At 32.2% G+C, this 12,063-nt stretch overlaps 1 protein-coding gene across 1 annotated transcript in view; it reads right to left on the bottom strand.

Moving 5' to 3' along the window:
- Positions 1-754: 754 nt before the first annotated feature.
- Positions 755-12,063, bottom strand: part of LOC148277789 (long-chain-fatty-acid--CoA ligase 5) — a 50,159-nt gene continuing 38,850 nt past the window's right edge. Inside the window, exons 7-14 of the mRNA XM_088232393.1 lie at positions 11,373-11,590; positions 10,902-11,052; positions 10,111-10,221; positions 9,224-9,391; positions 7,213-7,356; positions 5,952-6,125; positions 1,109-4,670; positions 755-862 (exon numbers count right to left, since the gene is read on the bottom strand). Coding sequence (XP_088088519.1) covers positions 4,533-4,670; positions 5,952-6,125; positions 7,213-7,356; positions 9,224-9,391; positions 10,111-10,221; positions 10,902-11,052; positions 11,373-11,590 — 1,104 coding nt within the window. The 3' untranslated portion in view covers positions 755-862; positions 1,109-4,532. The remainder of the gene's footprint in view (positions 863-1,108; positions 4,671-5,951; positions 6,126-7,212; positions 7,357-9,223; positions 9,392-10,110; positions 10,222-10,901; positions 11,053-11,372; positions 11,591-12,063) is intronic.

The following is a 12,063-nucleotide window of genomic DNA, read 5'->3' as shown; positions in this document are numbered from 1 at the left end:
GCAAGCATTCTTAGCTGCCATTTCTGAAGACATTATGCCTATAGCACCCAATATTTCATTAGTTTTAGGAACAATTTTCGCAATTTGGTCCTTTGTAAATTTGTTTGCCGGGTCCATAAGGATTTTAGTGATTGCATTAATAGCCACCTGAGCGCTATTTATTAAATTGTTTGCTTGCATATTTTATATTTTTTGAAACTTTAATTTTGTATAAATAATAGGAGATTGTCACTTACTGGCTGGGTTCCCCTATACTGCGCAGTATATGTACTCACAGTCAATTAGCAGGTGAAGTAAATATTGTCACCTGGACTGCTGGGGACTGTAGGTAGTTGCACAGATATTTTAATTATAAAAATCTTTCTCTGAGACTAACAAAACTAGGTTATGTCACTGTAAACGGTCACTTGGTATTATTGTTTACGAGGTTTTAAAGTTTAATATTGCAAATAAAGACTTTATACTGTGTAATTAGGGATTTTGACAGGAGCTGTCAAAACACGTCTAACTAAATCGTTGTTGTTGTGTTATTTATAATAGGAAAAGTTATGTATAATAGGAAAAGAATGTATCTAAATATTATGAGAGACGCATTTTCTCACGTCTGTACTAGCATAACAATGAAAAGATTATTTTTTTTGCTAGTGACTTTGGTCGACATTTTTTAAACCCATGCTATCAATAATAGGTAGATAGACAGTTATTAAAATAATTAGAAATAAAGGTCTATTTAATAAAATAAATAAAACAAACATTTATTTTGAAGAATTTATTGATTATCCATAATTATTTATTTATTCATTAACAACAAATAACACGTGCTGCAAAATGGTTTGCACAAATTGTAAATACCATCGAGTGGCTAAAGCTAGGGTTTCCTAGGACAGCGGTGCCCGTATTTTAACGGCCGTAGTGAACGGTGATGCAGTGGACAGCCGTCGTAACGTCGACTAGAGAGTGGTTTCCGAGGTAAATGGTGTTAAATGGTGTTGATAATACCGTTTTCCTAGGAAACCACACTCTAGTCACAGTTACGACGGCTGTCCACTGCATCACCGTTCACTACGGCCGTTAAACTACGGGCACCGCTGTCCTAGGAAACCCTAGCTTAAGTGAAATAATCATACATACATATTTCAAGAAAAAGATCAATATATACTATAATCTTTGTACAATATTCCTACCTATAGCTTCTTAGTGATTAGAGAAATCTCAACAAATATCTATGTAATAAATTACATAAATAATAAACCTAAATTATTCCCCTTTGATATTTTGATAAAGACAAATGATTATTATCTTTGGTGTAAACAAGTATAATTTATAGTTTTACTCGGAAATAAAACAAATTTACTTTGCAAGATTAAAAAAGGAATATTATTATGTTAAAAGTGCTTCAAATATTGATTTCAATAGTTGGCGACTTTATTCAGAGTATTTCAAAATACTAAACCCTGTTAAGCAGGTATTGTCATACCCGCAGTAATAAATAATGCATTTTCATAAAACACATTATTTTTAATTAAAACAATTTCAAAATTTTCTCAAGATATTCGGTATGTCTAATACTCAAGAAAGGTGAAATGTCATATACTAGGCAGCCATTCAGTTTCAACTAATGTAATGTGACAAAATCTGTCTTATTTTGCATTCAAATATCAGAAAAAATAACAACGAGTAATAGAATGAGGTTTATCAATATTTTTCACGTAATTTAAGTGGTAATTATATTTTAACTTCACATCATGCAGATTTGAAGAAATATTTCAATATGAAATCTATTTAAAAAGTGTGACTTTAAAAGCGTATTAACAAGCTACATAATTACTTATTAAGACAGTTTTACATAAATGTATATTAAATCTCTTCAGACATGTGTTTTACATAAAACTTTACTAATACAAAAAATACAGAGGCAAAAAATAAAACAATAATATATTAATAAAATACAATTTGATTCCTAAACTGATTTTGATAAGTGCAAATGATCATCATCATAATTCCCTTTCAGTACCTAATGGTGCATAGGGCGCTGCATTGGTACAGCAATCGCAGCGTATCTTGATCATTTTTGTTACATGAAGGTAAGATGATCAGTCTTACGCTTCAGGTACCAGTCCAGGGACTATGAAATATTCTAGTGTGAAAACACTATTTTAAATAAATATTTCATATCCACCATGTCAGGAATTGAACCCGAGACCTCTTGCAAGGAAGGTAAACGCGCTGACCATTACACCACGAGGCCGACACATCGTACCTACACAGATTATGTAAATAAATAACTAAACAAATTCAATAAGTAATTTTCAAATGAATCGAAAAGTAAAGTAATTTATTTTGACTATATTTATTATGCTGTAATTTGGGTATACAATAGTTTACAATATACTTTACCTGGTAAAATTATATATCGATGAGTGCATTATATTTACAGAAAAAGTATTTAAGTTTAGTGTAGCACCTACTCATAATGTCTATTGCTTATAGAAGATTCAAATGTTTTTTTCTGTAGATGGTGGTGAGTAGTCAAAAATGTGTCGAGGATTTTGTAGAATAAATTCTACATTAACATCAAAATTGTATTGTGTGTAGTGTTTATAATATATATTGCTAACATACCTTCTCATTATGCAAGTTTAGTGAGGTTCACTTCATTTGACACATAAGAATGATGAATTGTTGTTTGTGCATGTTTAAGTACGGCATTAATGCACAGATATTTTCACATGATAACTTAATTGTACCATAAACTTTACCCAGAGAAGCACCACGCAAATAGAAGCTTCGTTTTAAAGGAACTATTTCGATATTTATGTATTTGATAAGTTTGTTTGGAAAAGGAATATGAGTCAAACCCCCACATTTTAAGTTATATATAATTATTATTATTACCTTAAATACTTTGGCTATGAAAACAAAGTAAATTTACTAATTAACAAGAAAATTTTATGTGATTTGGCTATTTTTTTAACATTCAGAAATAAATAACATTGAAATGTAGGATTTCTGATTTTGACTCACATATCCCTTCTCACTCAGAAACAGATCAACTAAAAATTGCCAAAGTTAGCCTAGGTTAGAATATTTTGTGTTTTTTCACTGACTTACAAAAAATGGCAAAATATGAAGTACATATGTATTTATAGAAGGTATCGAGACACATCAGGATTGTAAAAATATTATCATAATCATTATGTATAAATCGTAAAATGTTGGAAGTGATCAAGTCGTAAGTAAAAATTGCCATGCATAAAAAAATACACACAAACTGTTGTAAGTCAGTGGCAAGATCTTAAAAATTGATCGAGTCAATCTCGCAACACTCGCAATTTGACATTGAATAAGTTTAATATAATGATAGAACTAGAAATTGTAAGGATGTACATAGCAAAACCCCCGAAACTTATACTAGCTTGTATATTTCTCCAATAACCATACCTTAAGGCACTTCGAAGCGGATTAATTGGTAAGGAACTGAATTTTTAAACAAAATAAAAACAGCATTTCCACATGACAAAACCATATTGAAAGAGGAATGCTTTACTGGATCGACTGAAAGTATCTTAAAGCTATAATAATGATAGGCATACTTTCATTCATCAGTTAAATTGAAATCATATTTCTTTACAATAATTCATTTCATTAATTCAATTAATATTTTTTTCATATAATGAAAAAAAAACATTTCACAACATTCCACTCAAAAGTGTTCTAATTTATTAATTTCTAAAATTTCTCTTTCCTAATTACATTCCCTACGAAAAGCAAATGAAATAATGAGATTAATTGACTTAAATTTAAATATTTTTTTGTAACTAGTCAAAACTCTAGGATTCATGTTATTCGCATTCATCTAACAACCGACAAGAGAGTTATTGCATCCATTTTATGCTATATATTATTATATATATTACTTTCACTAATTCTGTATTACCTACTCATTTTAAAGTACACGAGCTTTCAGATTTTGAAATAGAAATCTGTAGATAGTTTAATCTTTGCTCAAAGCGAGTGATGCAAGTAAATATTATTATTTTCACTTAAATACTGATTGAAGAAGTGCCTAAAATCTCCATAGAACAAACAAAATTGTAAAATTTAGAGCCAAGAATATTAAATAAATGTACCCTTCACTTTGACAAACTTAAAATGAAAATAAGTAAAGGAGAATTATATTTAAAAGCCCACGAGCAATATCATAAATTAATAATTTCAATAATTTTAAATAATAATAAAAAAGATTTAACTACAAAATTTACATACAAGCTTCAAAAATCGTTTTACCTCAAAAAATTTCACACAATATTTTACACAATTTTATTCGCTAACGAAACAATAACAAATTAGCTACATTAACATTTATTTTAAACAAATTTATATAAACTTTCTGTGTGTCATGCAAATGGCACGTATGAACAAAAATTAACAAAAAGTTTGAAATGTCGCAAAATGTGGAAAATGCAAAATGAACTGCGTTTATATTTGATCATTTCTTGCCAAGTGTGTATCGAGTATGGATGAGATACATCTCACATGAGTTCTTTGTACATATCTTCGAGCTGTGGCTTGAAGTATGACTTGATCTGGGGCCGCTTGGATTTCAGGGTCGGTGTAAGGAGGCCATTTTGTACAGAGAACGGATCAGGGTGGAGATAAATATCCTTAACCTAGAAAAAATATAAGATAATTATTCACAGGAGCTTCGTTCACTACCATTGAAAGGGTCCATGTTACAGCATATATTTGTGAATATCGAAGAGCCAATTTTTATCAAAACTCAACAGGACAGTGTCACAACACACTACCGCATTCCTTCTGCGCGCCTTGAATGTACACCCCCTCTATACATCTCACAGTAATTCATAGATGCAATAAATATTCTAAAATACAAACTGTGTGTTACTGCTAAAAACTTTGAATGTTTTTATCGGTATAATGCACTTATTCAGATTTCTATTCCATTATTAATAAATAATAAAACAATAAAATAAACTTAATCTGCAATATTAAAATAATAAACTTTACTCTTGATATTCCTGAAATCATGCAGAAAATTCCTCTAAGCATTTCCACTCCCAGGAATAATGAAATATGTACTGCATGTACCTCGGTCATCACAGAACTAATAATTATGGCATTCAGTCGCCTTTATAGGGAAACGGCTGATGGTTTGTTTATTCATTTTTATTCAATTACCAAGTATGTATTATACATACTGCAATATTTTGGCTAATATCAAAACAATATTATTAACATAGTTATTCCCTCAAAAAAAAAAGAAAAAATATTTTTAATTATTCCATGGGGCACAGGGCCAGCGTTGACAACCCTACTGATTTTTCAGTACAGTTACCGATTTGATGAGCAATCAACTGATCTACAGAATTTTATCAAAATTATACCGATTTTAAAACATTTTCTTATGCATACAATACGACGTAAAAATGGTTTTATCTGTGAAACTTTTAATTGTCAATTTTTTTGACACAATGAGGTTACCCCCCCCCCTCTCCCCATCCCCAAATCGCGGCTTTTAGACGGACAAAATTGGGGAGATAAAATAAAGCATTTGAGGTTGAAAACTGCTGCCATCGCTGCACAGAGCACAGAACCCATACATCAATAGAGCAGCGTAACTCGATAATTTATTATTACATGAAGAAAATCTTGCACTGCCGATGCTAATCCAGAGACTGTGAAATATCGCAGTGGAAACCTTTGTAACAAATATTTCATGTCAACGAAGTCGGGAATCGAACCTGAGACTTCTTGCATGGTAGGCAAAGAAGCTTATCACTAGAGCAAGAGGCGGACAGACGGGACCGATAACTGGGAAGAAATTTGACGATTCCAAACAATTTAAAGTGATATGAAAAATAATGGTTAGATGGAACATGAATAGATAACCAATCTTTGAAAACTGTCTCAAATTGACAAGTTAATATTACCTGCTCGAAACTGCTCAGTTTGCATTCCTTGCCCCAAGCAAGCATGTCCTGCAAGATGAGTTGTTTCACATCAGGGTTGTTGCAAAGGACGGACAGAGTACCAGGAATCTTGTTTTCTAATGCCCAGCACTTGATTACATCAACATCGGGGACAACGATAGCAACAATGCAAGACTAGAAAAAAAAACATACCAGGTAAAATACATCATTTCAAATTGTGCACATGTGATGTGTTTTTGGAAAGACTTTTAGGTACCATATGCTACACCAAGAGAGCGGACATGAACATTAAGTAAGTAAATGAGTAATGAGTTTTGAACTTGTAATTTTCAATCAATGAGACCCTAATACTTATAAAATTCATACAAACAAACAAAAAATATTAATTTGGAATGCTACATTGGTCCATTCTCAGAGTGATGATTCGCTCTCGCTTAAAGGGAAGCCCTTTAGGTCTATTGCATTGAACAAAAGCGTTCCAAATTTTTGGTTTGGTTTTTAGTTTAACAACAAACATGTAACAGACGGTTTCGGTTTCTGCTAGCAATTCTTGACCTAAGTACCTACAGCCCGTTGTACTGCTGTAAGCTTTTACTTCGCAACAGAAAGAATTAAGAAAATATGGATATTCAAACATAGACAGAATAGTGATTGTTACACGGCGTGTAAAATGATAATTTAAACTAACAGGTTAAGCCCTGCAAATGGCTAGACCATATTTCCTACTCAAAAATGCTTTTCCTATCTGTTACAATAAAAAAATACATTATGAGCTTTCCTGGGATTAAAAAAAAAAACTCTCTATGCAATGGTTTAACAATAATATGAAGTTTAAAAGATAAATAAATCCTTGTTTTTTCACAATTTTACCTACATTGTTCTGAAATAATGACAAAACTTAAGAGGTGGTTTAACCCTTTATGCTGCCGTCCCAAGCGAGGCAGCAACCAACATTTAAAATGCTTTGAGGAAATTTAAATTTTATGTGCTTGGTATTTTTCTACCATATATACCAAAACAATTATAATTTTAGATGTAAGTTGTTTAAAAGGATTATGATTATTTATCAGAAGACATTAAAAAAACACTATTTTTAATTTTTGCTGGAGCAAAGAGATACATATAGATAATGTCTGGCACTCATTCATCAGGATAATTGGAGTTTTACAGTATTTATTTACTAATACTTCGTAATAATAATAAATTTTATGTCACAAGCGTATAATAAAAGGTTAAGGATAAGGAAATCGGCAGAACTTACTTTCAATGATTCACCATAGACGAACACCTGTTCAACATACTGACTTCTTATGTAAATATTCTCTATTTTCTCGGGGACAATGTATTCTCCTTGAGACAGTTTAAAGATATGTTTCCTTCTGTCGATAATCTTCAGAGTTCCATTCTGAAATGAAATCGATACATTTCAAGAGAGGAGCATTATATGGACATCAGTATATTATGTGAACAGAAAAGTCTCAAGTCAAAAATAATTCTTAGATTTTAAAATATGGAAAATCATTCTTTATCCGCACCTAACATTTTATTCCAACCTTACCGGCAATCGATCCTGAGACCTCGAAAAAATAGCCATTGAGTCGAAAGCATTATAAGTTATTATTCTATTTTACACATAGAGCTGTATTCCTTGTTCTGCCTGGACTAACACTACATACTACTACTACATACATACATTTCCATGCAGTGATGGGCGGAGAGGATGGACCACACAGGTATATCCTGACCAGTTAGGTGTTCACCTAATTTGTTTCCGGTTTTTTTTTAGGTTTAAAAATGAGCACCAAAAGTGAAACAAAATGGTAAAGGTCATTCATCATTTGAAAGAAAAATTTCTTCTGTATAAGATATTGTTTTGTTTTTACATTACATGTATTATTTTATTTGATTACATGACAAAAGTCAATATTTTCGAAACCTCTTTCTAGAAAACAAATAAGGAGAATACATTATTGACTAATTTGTTGTAATTTGTCCTTTCGTTCCTTTCATTTGGACGCAAGCAGACACAACTTATGTTAACACCCATTCTTAAGATGAAAGTTTTATAATCGGATGCCCAATTTAAAAAAATGCATAAGTCCAATTTTATCAGTTTTGGGTTGGCAACACTGCCGTGTCCTAAAATTCTCTTAGTCCAAGAGTTTTTTCTCTGAGAAAAAATCCGTAAGTCCTTTAAATACTTTTAAAAAATCCCTAAGTCCTGACCTTAGGCTTAAGTCCACTTTTTACAAGCAATAATTTTAAAACTAAACAAGTAACAATTTTGTATTTTTTTATCTTAAAATAAAAACTACAATACGTATTTTAAATTTTCCGAAATACTATCATTTGACATTTCAGGAACAAAATAAACGCATAAACTTGAAATATCTTAGAACTACAAAAATGGACTTAGGCATTTTTTTAGATTGGGAATCCAATTAAACATTCATGGCGGTTTTAGAAAAAGGTGTTCTTATTTAATACCAACCCTGATAATTCTCCTTCATTATTTTACAGCAAAATAATCAATAATGTATTCTCCTTCTTAATTTTCTCCTTTATTACTTCGATTGAACACAAACAGAGGAAGGTGTTGAATATGCTCACATTCGTCTACTTGACATTCTATTTTGAAGACTTGTAATCAAATAAAACAATATATTCAACTTAAAAGCAAACACAATACTATCTTGCAGAGCAGAAATTTTTATTTTTAATGGCGTATAACCTTTACCATTTTGTTTTACTTTTGGTGTTCATTTATAAATTTGAATAAAAGCGGACACAAATTATGTTGACACCCGGCACATTCCTAGCTTCTATCACATTTGTACATGTCCTTCAGTTGTGTCTGCTTTTGCCATGACCAGACTGGAAATTTCGGTTTATCTGATCATGCCACGTATTTCTTGGCCGTCCTCATTCTACGTTACCATTCATTTTTACCATGCATCAGTTTTATCATTCTTTCATCATCCATTCGTTCTACATGACAAAAATTCGCCCGGGAGAGTTAAGAATACTTAGGAACATGTCTTTTGTTTGTATTTTGAATTCCTTTTGATAAATTATATGGTGATATAGTGTGTAACTTCTAGTAATAAATATTTAAATTCTAATTCGTGTTAATATTTATAACTCACAATCGCAAATCAATATCATATAATGTTAGGAATGAATAAACAAATAAAACATGAAGCTGTTCGATTTTTTTATGTGTTCAGAATGAGAGATCGGACCAAAACAATCAAGATTTATAAGAACCTTACCGGTAACCATTGTCCAACATCTCCAGTATGATGCCATCCCTGCTCATCAATAACTTCATTTGTCTTTTCAGGATCTTTGTAATAGCCCTTGAACACATTGGTTCCCTTTACGCAAATCTCTCCCTGGTTTTGTGTGGCAAAGTATTCCATTTCAGGAACATCCACCAACTGTAATAATGAAAACAATAAAATAGGTTTATTCCAGAAGGCAATGCATATTTATGTGCAATTCTATGTGTTCCATTTTTCTAAGTGCAATACATTTTGATATATATATCGCTGCCAAGTTGTTAAATCGGCCACTCAATGAGGAACACCAGCCCTATGGAAAATTGGATACAAAAATTTTCAAGTTTTCGTAGGCGCTGTAAAAATTAGAGCATTAAATTGTGCTGCAAAGTTTCTTGAAAACGTACAAAAAATAATTTAAATGAAGTATATTGAACGACGTAACTAGTTTATATGAATCAACCAATGATAAGAGAATTGTGGAAGATTTCCGGTTTACGGTAATTGTATGGACCAATCGGCAGAACTGAACAAGAAAAAGCGGAAGAGAACTTGAGACGTCACAAGCGCAGTAATTTCATAAATACAAAACTTTTAAAAAGCGCTGTTAATTTGTATTAAATTATATTTTTTTTAAATTTCAGCTAAGTTTAATAGTCAAATAAAAAATAATAAAAAACCACTGAATTTCTTCATTGGATGGCTAGGCTGCTGAAAGGGCTGAACGTTTAGCTTGGCGTCATTAATTTGAATACAATAATAATAAATATTTTATTTTTTTATTTATCTTGTTATATGACGTTACATTGAGTTAGGACAGGTTGTTAAGTTGAATAATAAAAAAAAAAATTTATTTACTTAACCAAATCCAACCTTACCTTGACATGATTACAGGCTATGGGTGGTCCCACATGTTCTGGGACAAAGTCTCCTTGTACAGTGAGGGTAATAGGAGCTGTACATTCTGTCTGTCCGTAACCTTCTACGATCTGTAAAAAGTTCAAAAGCAATGTAATATCTCCGTTGCAAACAATCTATTTGCATATTATTATTTCCAAATCACAAAAAAAATAACCCTGGACTACTCTCCAGATTTCCTTTTTCAGGACGTTCACCTGAGCAACGAGTCAAAAACATTCATCCAGGTTTCTGGTTCCATGATAAAGATTATTAGAATTATGATTAAAATATTGAAAATACAGTCAAATATGAATGTAAATAGCGTAGAAGTGTATAAAAAAAATTCTCTATCCTTATCCACAGTGTCAACATGGTGGAAAAATAAGAATGTTTACTTATCTGCATTTGAAAATAACATCATGTACACCAAAAAATTTAGAAAGTGGTTTTATTTATGAATTATCTGTATCGATGTATATGTATATTTATTTGTTTATTTAGTGACAATATGCAATGGCGATTGCATTTGAAAAAACTTTCTCTGGTATAACGAATAATGCTTATAACGAGCAAATTCAGTCGGTCCCATTTTCCTCGTAATAACCAAGTTCGCTTGTATGTATAAATGCATTTGTCAATAAACATGATTCTTAATTTATTCCTCAATTACATCGAGTTGTGGTTCCGTAGTAGAATTGCGGACTAAATCTCAGGTGTCTGAGGTTATGTCGAGGTCTGAATGGGGCTTGTAATGTAGTCTAGAAATTACCAGGCAGCCGAGTGCGCAGCGAGCAAAGGTCAGGACGTTAGCGGCCAGAGGAGCACTTCCCACTACCATCAATCGCAGGCGACCTCCCATAGCCTCCTGGATCTTGCGGAACACTAAGCGGTCCCAGATGGAGTTGTTGCGAACAATACCTCTGTAAGGAAAACAAACCACAATCAGCACAAAAAAAACTTAGAACATATCTCTAGTTTAATGTTTCCGACTTTGTCAGTATGACCGGGTCGTTCGCGAACTACACATGTCTATTGCCAATAGCAGCCCTGTCTAATTTATTAAATTAGTCAAAATATAATTGCTAAAGCAGTTCTGTTCACGAATGTGTGAAATTCGATTAATATTATTTAATGACAATTCTTAATGAAATTCCACCGTAAGTAGGCAATAACTTATATTTTCATATTGTGTTAAAGTTTTACTGATCTAAGATTGAGAAGAAATACATTGGTCACATACCTCTTGAGTTCCGATTCCTTGGCCGACATGGCCATGTTGAAGAGTGTCCTTTTGAGACACGAGTTGGCAACTTCAGCCTGAGCACGGTCGTACAGTCGGTTAAGGAGGCGAGGAACTGCGGGGAAGATGGTCGGTCGGAGGGAGCGCATATCATCAGCTAGATTCTTTATATCACCACCAAAGAAGCCCACACAACCACCCACCATGTACACAGCATTCTAAAAATGTACAATTGTCACTTTAAGATTTGATGATAATATTCTATTAAGTAAAACTATATATAAACACAATAAACTTCAACCAACCAGAGCCGAACCGATCATATGTTCATTTGGCATAAAGAATCAGGCACTTACTTACAAGGGAGAGGAGAATAACATGCTCGTATTAATTTGTCTCTTTTCAGTAAGTAGCGGGGCGCTAGATCAGGCGCTAACGTTGACTATACTATAGAGATAGAGCAAAGGAGAGATCGAAATAAGACCAAGCTGGCAATGAAAATAAAAACACGACCTCAAAACTCATTGTACAGTGATTCTTCACAGGATATAAAAATTCAGAAACCTTGAATACTTTGCAGTAATTGATACAATGATCTTCGAAGTGTGTATTTAAATTATTATTATTTTATGAAAATAATAACAATTTTTAATATACAAAAGTAAGAGCAGCCTAAAATACATTATATTAT

This window comes from Micrasema longulum, unplaced genomic scaffold (assembly GCF_059751315.1).
Source record: "Micrasema longulum isolate JH-2025_06_02 unplaced genomic scaffold, ASM5975131v1 h1tg000979l, whole genome shotgun sequence".
Classification (NCBI taxonomy): Eukaryota; Metazoa; Arthropoda; class Insecta; order Trichoptera; family Brachycentridae; genus Micrasema; species Micrasema longulum.
Note: the sequence above shows the minus strand (reverse complement) of the source record. Positions and strands in the feature narration are given on the sequence as shown.